The following is an 18,482-nucleotide window of genomic DNA, read 5'->3' as shown; positions in this document are numbered from 1 at the left end:
AGCTTGACTGCAATTTTTTTGTCTTGTCAATCACCCAAGATTCATTGATTATGGTGCAGCTATTACATGATAAAATTCTAGATAGTAAATTTTTCTTTGATTTCTTTTTGCATCCATATAAAAGCAACATGAATCAGTGTTTTCCAACCTGTTTGGTACAAAGCCCATTCATTGTTTCCCCATCTTCTTAAAGACACTTGGGACAGCTTATCTAACTTCAGTCCTTTTGCCACATGCTGTCAGGCTCCACACTAATTAAAAAGGTCTTCTAGCATCAACCCACCTGTCTGTTGTTTTGTTTCCTACCTGAATCTCTTATGCATATAGACAGTAAATCCCCTATCAGCTTGCTATCAAAGTCTGAATACAAGAGATTAGTGACCGCAGAGGGAAAGGGAATCAGTTTACATGTTCAGAGTTGAATGAATGATATTACTTTAGAAATAAGTCATTCAAGCTTTCCCTGCCTTTAATTTAGCACTCTGGTAGTTAATAATCATATTACAGTCTGGTCAGCCTGGCAGACAGTTAAATTCATGTATTTTTCCTGAAGAATAACAGGTCAGATGTTTGTCACACACCACAGTATAAGCAATAGTGGGACACGAATGAGAACTAAGCCTGGAGTGACAAACACAGCTTGGAAAATGAGTCGGAAAGAACAGATGTGAGAAAGCACAAAGAAAACACTGGTACAGGTAACCAGGTCAGCAACTAGGAGCTCTGATTGGAATAAACAAAGTGGTTCAAGTGAAAAGCTGATGAAAACAATCAAATGATTACCACATGTCACCAATAAATGAATCATTATATTTCTGACAGTTTTTACTTCATGTCTGAAACTAATTCTTTGTCAACAGTTTATACTGAAAAGCTGGTCAACACTTTGGTTGTTAATCTCGTCACAATCAGTTTGGATTCAACAAAGAATAAACACTTGTAAAGGTGTATGTTACAAATTAAAAATATTGCTGGTATTTAAACAGCCATATAAATAAAGCTAGTACAAATATTTTACGACTGACTACAAATGGACTGGGCAAGTTAAGTGTTTTGATCTTTGGAACCTGTTTGACCCTTAGCTGAACACTAAACCCCACATCCCATCCATCAAGAGCTTTGCCTTCCACCCAATTCAGCTCTTCCACCTTTAAAATCCTTAAATATGCCGTTGTCATTTCCAGAGCTGACTACTCAACACAAACTTTGATGGCTTCCCATCTTTCACACACAAAACTCTACTGCCATACCCTGTATAACACTAAATCGTCCTTGTCCATCACCCCCATCTTCCTGACCTTATACCATACCACATCCTCCAACACACTTAATTCAAAAAGTCATGTCCTCATCTGTAAATCCCTTCACACACCTGCTCCATCCTATCGCTGCAATCTGCTCCAGTTCTGTGTCCTATCTCAAAGATGTCCACTGACTCTTCAACCCACCAGTGATGGCACAGCCTTCAGTTATCTCAAACCAGTTGGCACTCCCTCCCTAAACCTTCTTTGAACCTCTCTCCCTCAACCTGGAAAAAACCTCCCTTAAACTTCTTTTCTAGCTCTGCATCTATATGCATTACTTTTTAATAAAGCGCTTTGGGACATTTTTATTTCATTAAACGTGCCAGATAAATGTAATGTGTTGTTAAGAGAACAGATGGGCGGCTCAATTAAAATGGGCATTTTTTTTTCTTCCAGGAGGTACTTTTGCATATCTAAAGCAGCAAATACTGTCTTTTCAACAGTAGAATATGTAAATGTGAAGTAGATAATAATCTGAGCGTAATTTCAATTATCCAGTTGCTTAGCAGTGGAGAAAAGCAGCAATTAACTTCCAGCATCAAGTCTTTCTTATGATTTTAACTTTGTGGCCTCTCTCCATTTTATCAAATCTACTACAATCAACATTCAAAATTGTGGTGTTCTTTACCCCACTTAGTTTTTCCTTCTTCCAACAAACTTTAGGTGCCAAAAACCAATGGTTGGCATAGCCCAATCACTACTACTAAATCTATTTCGACTGTCCACCAACCACACCCACCACCAACCCACCACCCCCCCAAAACCTCACTTGGTCTTGCCTGCAAAATTAGTTTTGACCCCTCAACAACTTGCATTTATACTCCAAAAGCGAAATGGAGGTCTGAAATAAAAACAGCACTCTGGCATTTTCTGTTCTTATTGTATTTATATTGTACTGTGCCTTTAATGTAGTAAAACCAAGGCACTTCATAGAAGAGATGGGTTTGAAGGGGCACCTTAAAGAGAAGAGAGAGAGGTAGATAGGCAAATGTTTTTTAAGGATGGAATTCCAGAGCTTAAGGCCCAGATAGACAATTGCATGGCTGCCAATTTTAAAGTAAAGAAAAGTGGGATAGACAAGATAAGGCAATTGGAGGAATGCAGAGTTCTCAGAGGGTTGTAAGGTTATAGCACATTAAGGAATAGGGAGGGACAAAGCAATGAAGGGATATGAATACATCGTTAAGAGCTTTAAGCTTGTTAAGCTTAAGAGCTTGTTGGAGCCCCACAGCCAATTAGCAAAACACAGAATGAATGGGACTTGGTGCACATTAGGATACAGTAGGAGAGTGTTAATTATGGTGAATTTTACAGTGGCTGGAAGATGGGAGCCTACTCCAGCCTGGGAGTAACAAATGCCCAGCTGAGGGTTTCAGCAGCAGATGGGCTGAGACAGAGGCAAGACGACAATATTATAGAAATGGAAGTAAAGAACATTGGTGAAGGACAGCTCATCCACTTTGACTCCTGAAGAAAACAAATGTGAGTCAGGCTTGTAGGCTTCACAGTTTTAGAAAAATACTATAATTTTCATTATTTAACTTATTTAATTCATTCAGCGTCCCACTACATTAATAATATTCATAACAAAAGTAGATCCAAAATGTCCTAGACCCAACCAACTTCACCTGCTTCATCAGTGACCCTCCCTTCATCGTAAGGACAGAAGTCAGGATGTTCGCTGATGATTGCACAATGTTCAGCACCATTCGCGGCACTCAGATACTGAAGCCATCTGTGTCCGTATGCAGCAAGATGTGGACAATGGGTTGACTATTAGCAAGTAACATTTGCCACAGAATGACAGGTGTTAGGAAAGAGATATAGTTTATGTAACTTACATTTGTATTTGTGGGTGTTAGTTTTAGCTTTGAAGTTTAAGTTTGATTTGTATTTCTCTACTTGTGTGTTAAAAGGTCAAGTTGAGTTTTACTTTCACTTTAAAAGGTGCCTGCATTTCTAATAAGTTTTACGACTTCTAAAGAAAAGTAAAGCAAACACAAGAGTAGAAAAAAACTGTGCTGTTGCCTAGCAACAGGGGTCCAGAGGAGCAGGTCCCACCCACACAGTAAAACTAAAAAAAAACAGCAATTTTGAGTTCAGTTTTGAAGACAGATGTGAGGAAGAAACAACCTAGAAGGGGAAGATAGCCAGTTCCAAGCTAAAGTTGGTTGAAAGTAGCTGCCAGAGAGATTAGAGCAAAAGGGACATAAGCTAGTCCCAAGCTAAAGAAGAAAGTCCCCAAATCCAGGGGAGTGGAAGAGGAGAAAGTCCAAAGAATACCTTCAAGTCAAAGGAAGGGCAGGAACCTGGAAAAGGTCCTGTTAAGTGGAGTTAAGAGTGGGGAGCAGAGAAAGGCTCCAAGCTTCAAGCTTAAAGTGATAAAGGCTTGTGAGAAGCCAGAAGGTCCAAAGAGACAACTGAAGGTCGATAACTATTTGCAATGGGCATATGAAGTAGTGGTGTACTGTTGACAACTGAACATCATCTGGGAGAATGAGTCAGTTTGGGAGAAGATTTCAAGGTGAGTTCTTAGAGAATGGAGATTGGAAAACCTCGTGTGAAAGACGGAGTTCAGTCAGACTGGTTGGCTCATGGTGTTACAAGCATCTGGGGAGGGGGGAGTTGATGAGAGATCCATAGCATCTGTTGAGTGACATCTGTCACTTGATTTCAGAGTGTGGTGTGTCTGACCACATTTATGTGGACTGTGTACTTACTGTGAATATTGGAGTATAAGATAGCTTTTGTAACTTGTGTTATCCTTACAAATCTGTATATATCTGTAAAGGTATAGCTGTGGGTGAAGGAGAATTGTAAGATAGTTCATCTTTTCTTGCTAAATGAATGTTTTATTCTTTTGTTAAAAGTTCATCAGCTGACTCCAGTGACTCTGTTTAGTAGCACTCTCCACGTATCTAAGCGAACAAATTAAAAGTTAGGATCTATCAAGCTGGATTCAACTCTGGGATCAGGCATGTCCATTGGTAACATCAGCTGGGATCATAACACAGCAAATGACCATCCCCCCTTGACATTCAATGTCACTGCCAACGTTGAATCCTCCACTGTCAAAATCCTGGGGGTTACCATTGATCAGAAACTGAACTGGATCAACTATATAAATACGGTGACTACAAGAGCAGGTCAGAGGCTGGGAATTCTGTGGTGAGTAACTCACCTCCTGACTCCCCAAAGCCTGTTCAACATATAGACGGCATAAGTCAGGAGTGTGATGGAATACTCTCCACTTGCCTAGATGAGTGCAGTTCCAACACCACTCAAGAACCTCAACACCATCCAGGATAAGGCAGCCCACTTGACTGGCACCCCATCCACCACCAGCACACAGTGTGTACCATCTACAAGATGCACTGCAGGAACTCACCAAAGCTCTTTCACCAGCACCTTCTAAACTCGCAACCTCTACCACCAAGGACAACGGCAGATGATTGGAAACACCACCACCAGCAAGTTCCACTCCAAGGCTCACATCATCCTGGCTTGGAATTATATTGCCACTTCTTCACTGTCACTGAGTCAAAATCCTGGAACTCCCTTCCTAACAACGTGAGTGCACCTACACCACATGGATTGCAGCAGTTCAAGAACACGGCTCACCACCACCTTCTCAAGGGCAATAAATGCTGACCTAGTCAGTGACATCAACATCCCGTGAAAGGGTAAATGATAAAAAAAAATTCTATCAAGCTTATCCAGTAAGTAGCTAAACTTTACAGACCTAGAACATTTACTGTTCAATCCTCCCCCGCTGATGAGTTAAATGATCCAAGACGAGGTGACACTTACAATACTTCACAAGTCCCAGTGTCCTTGGTTTCAGGATGGGAGCGAAAGAAAATCATCTCCACCAAATATTGGTAAGCCAAGTCACAGCCTTCACTACAAACTCCGTTCCCTAGCTACCAACTCCATCCCTCTCCCTGGCTACAATCTGACACTAAACCAAACTATTGGCAGCCTTGATGTTATACTTGACCTCATTTTGTGTATACATCCACACTAAAACCTAGACTACCTATTTCCACCTCCATAACATTGCTCAACTTTGCCTCTGACTCAGCTTATCTGCAGCTGAAACCCTCTTTCATTCATTACCTCTAGACTTGTCTATTCCAATGCACTCCTAGCTGGTCCCCCATGCTACCCTGTGTAAACTTGAAGTCATCCAAAACACCAGATTCCATGACACAAATATAGGTAGGGAAGCAAATTGTCATGGGTATATGAAGAGTGTACAAAGGGATATAGACAGGTTAAGTGAGCAGGCAAAAATTTGGCAGATGGAATATAATCTGGCAAAATGTGAGTTTGTCCACTTTGGCAGGAAGAATAGAAAAGCAGAACATTATTTCAAAGGAGAGAAGCTACAGAATGCTGCGGGACAAAGAGACCTTGCTGTCCTGGTACATTAATCACAAAAAGTTAGCACGCTTTTGGCTTTTTTTGCAAGGGGGCGTGAAGTATAAAAGTAGGGAAGTCTTGCTACAATTGGACAGGAAATTGGTAAGACCACACCTGGAGAATTGTGTATAGTTTCGGTCTCGTTACTTGAGGAATATACTTGTAACTCTTTCGAGTACAAACCCATTTCCATCTGTTTCAGATGAAGTTACATTGTTTCATAGTTTGCCATTGTGAGATTTGAACTCTTGATCTTGGGGTTACAAACCCAGTACCATAACCACTTGGCTATTTAGGCCAAGCGTAGGAATATACTTGTATTGGAAGCAGTTTACAGAAGGTTAACTAGTCTGATTTCTGGTATGAAGAGGTTGTCCTATGAAAGGTTGAACAGGTTGGACTTATACTCATTGGAGTTTAGAAGGATAAGACGTGATCTCATTGAACCATAAAATTCTGAGGGGGATTACAGAGTAGATGCTGAAAGAATGTTTCACCTCGTGGGAGAATCTAGAACTAGGGACACAGTTTCAAAATAAGAGATCTCCCATTTAAGACGGAGATGAGGAGCATTTCTTCCCTCAGAGTCGTTAGTCTTTGGAACTCTTTTCCACAGAGAGCAGTGGAGGCTGAGTCATTGTATATATTCAAGGCTGAGTTAGACAGATTTTTGATCGACAAGGGAGTCAAAGGCTGTGGGGGGCTAGCGGGAAAATGGAGTTAAGGTCACAATCAGATTAGGCATGATCTTATTGAAAGGAGGCTCGATGAGGCAAATGGCCTACTCCTGCTCCTATTTCTTATAATAATTCACCTGCTACTTGAGGTCACTGACCTACATCAGCTCCTGGTCAAGCAACATATTGATTTTAAAATTTTCATCCTGGTTTACAAATCCCTTCATGGCCTCACCCCTCCCTATCTCTATAATCGTGTCCTGCATAACAAGCCTCCGGGATACCGGCCTCATCCAATTCTGGCCTCTTAAGCATGCCCAATTTTAATCGCTCCGCCATGCCTTCAGCTGGTCAAGATACTTTGGTGATCAATGTCCCTGGAATCATGACCCAGCAAAAATTCAATGCTTTAAGGAGAGGAGAGGACAAAATATTTTTAAAATGTGTTCCTTACAACATGCTTTTAAGACTGCAAAGAATATGTTCTAGAAAAATATAAAGCATTATTTAGTACTCTCCCAATCGTTACTTTTAAAGCCAAAACCAGGAATGGAGATAATTCATCCACCTATATTGTGTCTAGCAATTCAGTCATACAAAAGTCTGTGTGATAGTTCCAGCTCATTGGTTTAAATTACATTATTTGAACACAAAGAAATACAATTCAATAGATAAGGAACTCAGCAAAGAATAAGTAGCATCTTTCAAAAGTGAACCAGCAAAATGAGCAAGAACACTGCGTGCTACAGTGTGCAAGTCCCCTCCTTAGAATATTATCCAACTGAATGTAATAGTGCAGGAGGTGCATTCACTTTTATAATGTTTATATTTTATAATTAGAACAAAGTTGCTTAGAAATGAATATTTCTGTTAGTAATGAATTACTTTTGTTTAATTTAAAACATGATAATTAAAGTAAATTGACAAATATTTATGAGCAGCTGCTTAACAATAGGATCCTCAATGATCAAAACAACCCCTTTTTCGCAATCCAAATGCCTCATTCACAATTACAGATTACAAATTTCAAAGATTATGCAAAGGCTACTGACTCACCAATAACCTACGAAGTAGCATATGTGGAAAATTTGAAGAGTAGCAATTTTTACTTTTACATGAAACCTATCATCTTTAAAGTTTATAATCTATATTCAGGAATATGGAAATATTGATTGAGCAATTAAATACAAGTTTTATTTAAAAGAAACCAAGGAGGCCCCAAGGGAGGATCCTCACATTCAGGGACAGCAACAAAGTTTTCAGTACTAGATGTGTGGAATGATCAAGAATACAGAAGTCTGTAATTCTTGATTTGCCAGCTTTCAAGTATGCTCGTTTAATTCAACTTAATGCACTGAAGGGGCCAGCTTCTGTAATAACAAACACGATCATTTTGAACCTTTTGTTTTGAGAACTTTTCTTAAAAAGTTCAAAAAGTAGTAACATATAAAAAATAATTCTGATCATTACATTTTTATGCATTCTCTGCTTAACAAATGGAATTTATAATTTATGGTTTCACCAGTAGGCAATGATGCTTTGTTTTCAAACAAAATAATTTTTAAAAATTCACAATCAAAAACATCTGTTGAATCTTGTAGATCGATCTGTTATTATAGTATTCTGTCTGGATGCTTTGAAAATATAAACTGCCTTCCTAAACCGATGTAAAAAATATCCTTTCACAACTCAAAAGGGGCTCTGCATAGTTTTGCACTGTGGTATTGTCTTCCTGTGATCATATTACGGTAGCCCTAACCGCCAAGTACTAGAATCCTTGTACAACTGATCAATTACAGCTGTTGATTCAGTGATTGGAACTCCTCCACATCTGCTTCTTGCTTAGTTAGTTAATGGTTCACTTCCAGGTCCTAAAAGAATTGCAGTTTTTTTTCAGACAGTGTCTAACCCTATGTATGCTGCCCTTACACTGCCTGTCTTGTTCAGTTTTGTCACTCAATATACAATGCAAATCCAAGTGACTCACATCTGCCACTGATCGACCCAATTCGTGAGCAATCTTTTCCCATCGACCTGGGGTGCCCCCAGGGAACTTAACCATACTTCTTGTCAGCTGGCGGAGGTCCTCTTCTGCCCACTCAGGTGCCTGTAATAATGTCCAAAATAACAGGCGGAAAATGTTATATAAAATGAATTAAATTCATCAAAAAAATGGCAGAAACAGGAGCTGTTTCTAAACAATGGCTTTATTTGCAAAAAAGGCCAATGCAAACATACTATCTTCACAATGAATATCATACAAAACATACTTAAGCTTGGTAAATCATGTGCAGAGTTTTTTTAAAAAAAAGAATCCATCATGAGACATCAATAGAATGTTAAAAAATTAATCCCTGAAGATATAAATACTTTATATATAATAATCTCTGACCCTAGTAATGAACAACCATGCATCATGGGGTTTGTATTACTAAGCCGTCAGTGCAGAGTGCAGTCACAGAGGTGAGTGACCCTAGGGACCATCTCCACAGCTACCGCAAAGCCTCTTGCTGACACTAATCCTCCCTGTCATTCTCCCACTGTGCTCAAACTACACTGACATCCGCCTGCTGCACTGCAAGCTTAACGGGGCCTTCCTGACTTTTTCACTGCTGCCCCTAATCAATGGTTCAAACATGCTCCTTTCACCATGTCCAAATGGCAACTTCAGTCATAATCAAAGCACACTGCCCTGTAAAGGGTTTCTCGACATTTGCATTAATTTGCAAAGCAAACTATGTTATTCAGTGGATTCTGTACTGCTGCTATCAAGAATGATCCCTGAAGCAGATAAGTGGGCATAAATATGACCTGCCACTTAAAGCCAGTAAACAATTGCCAAAATGTGATCAATGTTTTGGCTCACATTTTGGCTCTTTCACTTCTTCCGAAAGCCTGTTTCCTCCTAAAAGAAATTGTAATAATTTAGTTTTTTCAGAACATCTATGATTGCACCCTAAATTACACTAAGAATTAAAGCATTTTTTAAAATATAACTTAATTCAGTTTGAGGGCAAGTAACAAGAACAAAAGTCTGAGTCAATATAATTGAGGAGCAATTCTTAATCACTTCAAAAAATTACTGTAAAATTGGTAAACACAGTAAATGTGAATTGAGGGAGGGCAAGGTTCTGAAAAGCCTCCTGGATACAATTACAAAAATATTCTAAAGTTATGTTAGAATCATGAACCCCACATTACAAAACCATCCACAATTCATTATTTTTAAATTGAGGAGGCCAGACTACAAGAGAAATCATATTAGAAGCAAAAAGCTGATGAGCCACTATTTTACAGAATAAGACCAAGTTCAATTACAGTTTTTATCAGTTCACAAATTAGGTCCAAGATGAACTGTAAACACATTGATAATCTTTCCTAATTTTGAAGATTTGGTAAAGAATTGAAGTATTGCTGCATAAGTTATGCAGCTCCTAAAGCTGCATAAAAGACTGCGACAATCACATTTAAACAAAATTTTGACCTGAGGGTTTTTCTCCAAGGTTTAAGTCATTCTACAGCTGTTAATTGATATTTTAAATAACAGCTACAATTCCTTTAAAACTCTTGTATTAATTCCATTACATTAAATACTGCAATTTTGCTTTTCTCAGGATAACCCTTACTGGGTTTGTACCGCTGCTCAGATTATATTTGGATTGTATTGATATGAACTGAATTCTATCTCTAATGTTTGCACTGCACCTTTGCCCCAAACTCAGGTCATATCACACAGTATCAAATTACACTCCCAAGCATATGTGCTCAATGCAAAATGGGGCCAGAGTGGAGCAGGATTTCAAAGCAGGCATGTTTATAACAGCTGAATTTTAAGTTAGTCATTATCAATGGTTTTAAACAAACATCAAATTTAAAAGTTTCTGCTGCAATGAAAGATTTCAGTACATTAATTCTTAGTTGAAGCACTTTCAAAGGATGTTAATTAAAATCCAACATAAATTGATCAGTTGGTTTTTCTCAGGTTGTTGCAGCAATAAAGTGATTGAAACAATTTTCAGATCAGTGTTTTTTTGACTGCTACTAAAATAGAAACAAGTTTTGCAATGTTCAGCAATTATAAATGAATAGATATCGTCATTTCTACAATCCGTGCTAGCATTCTTGTATGCAGTGTCCTACTATTACAATGTCAACCAAAATAAGGTATGCTTCATGATCTCTTATATATTCAAAGCAAAGTATACTACCACAAAACCAATGTTAATTAGCAGTTTTCTTAATTCTCATTTCAAACAGATGTACAACATTTCACTAAATTTTACAATTGCCATAGTGTCAACAACATTAATAAATGGGAGAAAATTGCCTATTGGCAAGCAGGCCATTACTTTTATATTATAGCTAATTAAAAGATTCCAACTTGAGAGTGGCATTTCAGAATTAATAGTTAATATATCAAACAGAATTTGAATAGGGTCAAGTTACACAGGTCTTTCATCAGTGCAAACTATATCTGCATTTCATCAAAATAGATGTTGAATGCCTTAAATTAAATTAAAACCTAAATTAGTGCTAGCACCATCATTCAATTAGCTTTGTAAAATCAACACTTCATACTTGCATCACATTCTAGGAATGGATCACAACAATGCAATTTAACTGGAATTTTAGCAAATTTCTTTCATTCCTGTAAAGAAGGTCCAGCATTTTTTCTCATCCTAGGAGAAAGGAACAGATTCATTGTCTCCTCCCCCTCTCCAAAATAAATCAATATTTAAGCTAGCTAAAATGCAACCAGATTGTTGTGACATACTGAGAGGGTTCTTTAAAATCACAACTACCAAGTAACAAGTTAACTAAGGACAGGCACAATGTGCCGCTGAGCCATAATGGCTGCAATCCATTCTAAGTGATTAATTAAAAATTCCACAGAAACAGCCAACTGTGTCTCCAGACAGAATGAATGAATACTGCAGCACAAACTCCTTAAAATCAGGAGTTAAATAAGTTTTCAAGGTGTTAATTGCATGAGCAGATTCTCCCTGGTTTAACACTGAACCAAGCTTTGCTATTAGTCAAATGGAAGCAAAAGCATGCTTCTCCCAATTTTTTTTGGAACCAAGACCCAAAAATCCATCCCTGCAGTACATCAAAGTAATGGCAGATGCCACATGGCGAGGAGACAGCTGTTATTACTACGTTTGCATTCTAATACGACAGTAGCCTGCTCAGATATGTGACCTAAACCCAATTAAATGTTTCCAGAATACAATCTCTGCACTGATGGAGACTAGATTTACATTCACTACAAATGCCTCACCATATTAAAAGGCATTACTTATTGCATTTAGGCAATTTAAAATAAAACACCAATTCATAAAAGCAGCATGGTTTTGCTTTATGTGCTGCAGCGGTCTGTTATCCCAGCTCTGTTTGAAACATTTTGTACCAGACATTAAGATATTGCTTACACTATTTGAAAAATAACATTTTACTAATTTAATCTATTTGCAATAAACCATGTATATTGTTAATGTTTTTAATTTTAGAGAATGATCACAAACCATCTTAAACTGGATCTTTGTACTGGTTTCTCAGCCAACACCAAATATTTTCTGTTGTCTCCTTTTTAAAAATTTTACTGGAGGATTTGGCTTTTAAAACTCTCAGGCAAGTGAAAGTTTATATATTGTAAATTTTAAATTAAATTTGGTACTCAAAGGATTAATTTTACTTAATAAAATCAAGAACTCAGTCTATAAAGTCTGCAGTTGCAGGGGGTCCCAATGGGCCTTAAAAAACTGATTTGAGACAAAAATACGAATAATAAAGGATAACAGAAAAATTGATCATAAAAACATTTGTTGCAGCTGTAAACCCCAGATCTACTGTACATATCCATCTAGATAAGCACAAATTATTAGGTAGGTTCTCAAAATATAGAGAGTGCCCACCCCTAGCTTTTTGCAGGAGGTTGCCAGTAATTTCAACAACAGGATTATTTGAAAAAGTGCATCATATTGCAGGATGATTACTAATCCCAATTCTCTCTACACAAGTTGGAACTATACCAATTGGATCCAGTACCATACTGACATCTGTCTCTATTTTCACTACACTCAAGCTGAAGTGAATGTACTGGTTCAACAATTACTGTTGTTCCTGGATTCTGAAAGTTAAAAGAAAAATCAGCCATTGCTCCTGATCACAGGCCAGCAATCTGTTGTACAAATGATGGGATTCAGTTCTGCTGTAATTCTCCCTCACCTCTACTCACTGTACAGCCTCTCATAGCCACTTCAGCAGGTGCTGGAGGGCTACGGATGCTATGGAACTCTGGCAAGAATTAAGGTCTTCAGGAGAGTAAGAGAGATTGAAAAATAAATGAGTAAATAATGCTTTTGCATAGCACCTTTCACATTTTCAGGATATCTCAAAGTGCTTTTCAGCCAAGAGATTACATTTGAAATGTGATCACTGTGGTTTGATATGTAAATAAAGCAACCAAATTGATGATTCATTTGTGCACAATTAATCTGTTTTTGGTGCTGTTAACTGGGGCATAAATATTTGCCAGGACACCAGATAAACTCTGCTGCTCTTCTTTCAAATATCCTGATTTTAACTTTTCCATCCACCTGAGGGGGCAGATGGAATTTCATGTTCCATCCGAAACTTGGCACCTCCAACAATGCAGTGCACTCTCAGAACTGCACTGAAGTGTGAGGCTAGATTATCTGAAGACCTGGAGAGACTTGAATTCATGGCCATCTGACTCAGAACAAGATTGTGACAACTGTGCCAAGGCCACCACTAACAAAAGATTAAAGACGAGGGTTTCAAGAGGGAAAATTTAGGGCAGTACAAAAGGATATCATTCATTGATGAAACTGAGGATACAAATCAAATTAACACAAAGGCAAAATACTGCGGATGCTTGAAATTTGAAATAAAAACGAAAAGTGCTGGAAATACACAACAGCATCTACGGAGAGAGAAAAACAGGGTTAACAATTCGCTGCCATTTCAACACTCCACCCTGCTCTCATGCCCACATGTCTGTCCTTGGCTTGCTACATTGTTCCAGTGAAGCTTAACGCAAACTGGAGGAACAGCACCTCAGCTTCCGACTAGGCACTTTACAGCCTTCCAGACTGAATATTGAGTTTAACAATTTTAGATCATGAACTCTCTCCTCCATCCCCACCCCCTTTCCGTTTCTTCCCCTTCCTTTTTGTCTTTTCCAATAAGTTATATAGATTTTTCTTTTCCCGCCTATTTCTGTTATTTTTAAATGTATTTCCACCCATTGTTTTATCTCTACCTTTTAGCCATTTTAGTATTCCTTCACCCCACTCCACCCCCACTAGAGCTATCGGTAACTTGTCTGTCCTGCTTTCTACCCTTAATTAGCACATTCCTTTAGATAATATCACCACCTTCAACACCTCTTTGTCCTTTTGTCTGTGACATCTTTTGGTTATCTCCACCTATTACTGGCTTCTTGTCCCAACAACACCCTCACCCCCTTAAACCAGCTCATATTTCACCCCTTTCCTATTTTTACTTAGTTCTGTTGAAGGGTCATGAGGACTCGAAACATCAACTGTGCACCTCTCCACAGATGCTGCCAGATCTGCTGAGTTTTTCCAGGTATTTCTGTTTCTGTTTTTGTTTAACATTTCTGGTCAATGGCCTTTCCTATTTATCTATTCATCAACCTGAAATGTTAACCCTGTTTAATTCTCCACATATGCAGCTTGACCTGGTGAGTATTGCAGCATTTTCTGTTTTTACTATTATACAAATCATATTTATGACTGCTTTGCTTAATAATATATGCTGTAAATCAATTTGTATTGATGTTTGTAGTGGATTACTAATGATCACTAGTTATAATCTAAAGGTAAAATGCTAGTTGGTCATTTAAATATAAATACTTGACTTATAGTCGTGGAACGTTACAGCAAATGCATGATCCAAAACAACAACTAGCACACACATTGTGTCAAGGGTTTTTTGATTGCATTTATATTGCAAGGTTCATATGGCTTCAGTGTACAAATGGGCTGAAAAATATTGGTGACTAAACTAAAGGTTTGCCCTGGCGTGGGAAAAAAATCATCCCGTTCTTCAAACAATGGTTTAGAAAATAATGTTCTTCCAACTATGTTTTAAGTTTAATGACAGCATAGTAAATACTGTAGATGGGAGCAGGAAGTTGCAGAGGGACATGGTTAGATTAAGCAAATGATCAAAATAATGCTAGATGGAGCTCATTGCAATAAAGTGTGAGGTTGTTCAGTTGGACCCAAGATAGCAAAGAGTACTTCTAAATGACAAGAAGTGAGGAAATGTAGATAAGCAGAAGGATTTAGGGGCCCAAGTTGAAATCAGAAAAAGCTAGAAAGCTGGTACAAAAAATATAGAAGATTAAAGGGATGATATAAGTGAGGTGTTTAAGATGATTAAAGGATTTGATAGGATAAGTAGAAAATGGTTCCTCCACTGGAAGAGGCCTGAACACAGGGATACAACCTTAAAATTAGAGCTACTCTGTTCAGAGGTGATGTCTGGAAGCATTTCTTCATACAAAGGGTAAGGAAATTGGAAATTCTTCCCACCCAAAAAGTTGTTGAGGTTAGACCGATTGGAAAATATCTGGACTGAAATCGATAGTTTTTTTTGTGACATAAGGGTATTAAGAAGAATAAAGGCAGGTAGGTGGAGTCACGGTACAGATCAGCCGTGATCTAAGTGAATGGCCTATAAATGTGTTTATGTTGCTATCACAAACAATTTTTTCTTTAAAAATGCCAAAATGTTGCAATGCTCCATAACAGAACTTCTCCATATTTTAGAAACAACCCATGTACAAAACCATTCCTTGACACTCAGACTGTTTTAAAGACTTATTTTTAGCACATCAGTCTCAATAGTGCATTGTTTGTATAATTATGGTGCTCAGCTCCAAGTTCCAGCCAATCAGACCCAAAATACAAGGGTAATAACTATCGTCAGTAATGTGCATATATTAACAATGCATGTAAAGTTACAAAATTTAAAATAATTTAAAAATGAATGATGTAGGGAACAGTATTCACTTTATAGGTCTGTATATAGTATGTAAGTTACAACATTTTTTTCCAAACATTACTGATTGCTTTTTTAAAATTTATTCTTTCATGGGATGTGGGCACCATTGACAAGGTCAGCATTTGTTACCCATCCTTAATTGCCCTTGAACAGAGTGGCTTGCTAGGCCATTTTAGGGGACAGTTAAGAGTCAACTGCATTGCTGTGGATCGGAGTCATACATAGGCCAGACCAGATAAGGATGGAAAAGTTCCTTCCCTAAAGGACATTTTTACGACAATTGATGATAAGTTTCATGGTAACCATGACTGAGACTAGTATTCAATTCCAGATTGTATTAATCAAATTAAAATTCCACCAGCTGCCATTCGAACTCGTGTCCCCAGAGCATTAGCCTGGGCCTATGGATTACTAGACGACTATGCCACCATTTCTGTGCTGTTTATCATTCAACCAATCATCCAATTTTTCTGTTTTTCTTTTAAAGAAAAACCTGAGAATTTTTCCTAGTGATTTAAGATAAAGTATTACTCCATCAGCATTCTTGAGATCATGAGACTTAATATTTTCAAAAACCTTATGTAGAAACCTTAAGAATAAAAAATCCCATGGTGTCTGATCTTCTGTTTAAGTTGGCCATCTTTATAAGAACTTGTATCCACATGTCAATTAATAGTGAAACTCTCCAAGAAGCTTCACACATTGCTTAGATAAAAGCAAAATACTGCGGATGCCGGAAATCTGAAGCAGAAACAAAAATTGCTGGAGAAACTCAGGAGGTCTGACAACATCTGTGGAGAGAAAGATAGAGTTAATGTTTCGAGTCCATATGACTCCTTCAGAACTAAAGAGAAGTAGAAATGTGGTGAAATACATACTGTTAAAGAGGGTGGGACAGGTGAAGCTGGATAGGCAGCCAGTAATAGGTGGAGGCAAAGGAGAGATTGCAAAAGGAACACAAGCTCCAACAACCCATTGACACCAACGCCCATCCAGAACCTTCCACCCCTCCCTGTCCCTCTGACCCCATCCCGTCTTCTAATCCCAGCCCTGGTCGTATATTCATCATATCCCCTGACCCTCCCATCTCTGATGCTGAACGTTCAGTTTCATACCTTTACGCCCTAATTTCAATGAATTCCAGGCTCGGCACGATGCTGAACTCTTCTTCTGCCGCCTTCGCCTCCGTGCTCACTTCTTTGGGCAGGAGTCCTCCCCCCGTTCAACGGATCCTTTCACCCACCTCCAGTATTCTCCTTCCATTTGGCTCCCTCCCTCTGGCCTCTTACCTGCTCTCGATCTTTTCATTGAGAACTGTCCGCGTGCCATCAGCCATCTCAATTTCTCTGCTCCTCTCACCCACTCTAACCTGTCTCCTTCTGAACTTGCCGTACTCTGTTTTCTCAGGTCCAACCCTGACTTTGTAATCAAACCTGCTGACAAGGGTGGTGCTGTTGTTGTCTGGTGTACTGACCTCTACCTCACAGAGGCTGAGCCCCAACTCGCAGACACTTCCTCCTACCTCCCCCTGGACCATGACCCCACCACTGAACACCAAGCCATTGTTTCCAGGGCTATTACTGACCTCATCTCCTCTGAAGATCTTCCCTCCACAGCTTCCAACCTGATAGTCTCCCAACCTCGGACAGCCACAATTTCTCCTTAAACTTATCTTACTTTCTCCAAATAAAAGGTATGGCAATGGGTACCCGCATGAGCCCCAGTTATGCCTGTCTCTTTATGGGGTAGGTGGAACATTCCTTGTTCCAGTCCTACTCAGGCTCCCTCCCACATCTTTCTCCAGTACATCGATGATAGTCTCGGTGCCACTTCATGCTCTCGCCTGGACCTGGAAAAATGTATTAATTTTGCTTCCAATTTCCGCCCCTCCATTACTTTCACATGGCCCATCACCGATGCTTCCCTTCCCTTTCTTGACCTCCCTGAATCAATTTCTGGTGATAGATTGTCCACCAATATTCATTACAAGCCCACCAACTCCCACAGCTACCTCGGCTACAGCTCCTCACATCCCATTCTGTCAATTCCTTCGCTTCCGTCACATCTGTTCCAACATGCCACTTTCCAAAACAGTGCTTCTGACATGTCTTCCTTCTTCCTTAACCGAGGTTTCCCAACCAAGGTGGTTGACAGGGCCCTCAACCATGTCCGACCCATCTCCCACGCCTCTGCCCTCACACCTTCCTCTCCCTCCCAGTTAGGGTCACCCTTGTCCTCACTTGTCACCCCACCAGCCTCTGTATTCAAAGGATCATTCTCCATTTCCGCCAACTCCAGCATTATTCCACCACCAAGCACATCTTCCCTTCACTCAACCACCAGCCCCCACCCACCCCGCCCCCGTCTGCATTTCATAGAGACCGTTCTCTCTGGGACACCCTGGTCCACTCCTCCATCACCCCCTACAGCTCAACCCGCTCCCACGGCACCTTCCCATGCAATCACATAAGGTGCAACACTTGCCCCTTTACTTCCCCCTTCCTCACCATCCAAGGGCCCAAACAATCCTTTCAAGTGAAGCAGCATTTCACTTGCACTTCCCTCAATTTGGTCTACTGCATTCACTGCTCCCAATGCGGTCTCCTCTACATTGGAAAGACCAAACACAGACTGGGTGACCACTTTGCGGAACTCCTTCGGTCTGTCCGCTAGCATGTCCCAGACTTTCCTGTCACTTGCCATTTCAACACACCACCCTGCTCTCATGCCCACATGTCTGTTCTTGGCCTGCCGCAATGTTCCAGTGAAGCCCAACACAAACTGGAGGAACAACACCTCATCTTCCAATTAGGCACTTTACAGGACTTAACATTGAGTTCAACAACTTCAGATCATGTACTCTCTCGTCCATCCTCACCAATTTTTGATCTCCCCTTTTTTTCAATATATTTTTATATATATATTTTTTCTGCACCTATTTCTATTATTATTTTAAAAATTTATTTCCATTCATTGTTTTATCCATGCCTTTTAGCCTATTTTGATTTTTTTTGCCCCA

At 39.3% G+C, this 18,482-nt stretch overlaps 1 protein-coding gene across 1 annotated transcript in view; it reads right to left on the bottom strand.

Annotated features, from left to right (window-relative positions):
- The window catches only part of dnajc1 (DnaJ (Hsp40) homolog, subfamily C, member 1), a 329,426-nt gene that overhangs the window by 52,077 nt on the left and 258,867 nt on the right, over nt 1–18,482 (bottom strand). The window contains exon 9 of the mRNA XM_041183360.1: nt 8,394–8,513. Coding sequence (XP_041039294.1) covers nt 8,394–8,513 — 120 coding nt within the window. The remainder of the gene's footprint in view (nt 1–8,393; nt 8,514–18,482) is intronic.

The sequence above is a fragment of the Carcharodon carcharias genome, chromosome 3 (genome assembly GCF_017639515.1).
Source record: "Carcharodon carcharias isolate sCarCar2 chromosome 3, sCarCar2.pri, whole genome shotgun sequence".
NCBI lineage: Eukaryota > Metazoa > Chordata > Chondrichthyes > Lamniformes > Lamnidae > Carcharodon > Carcharodon carcharias.
This window is presented reverse-complemented; position numbering and strand designations above follow the sequence as displayed.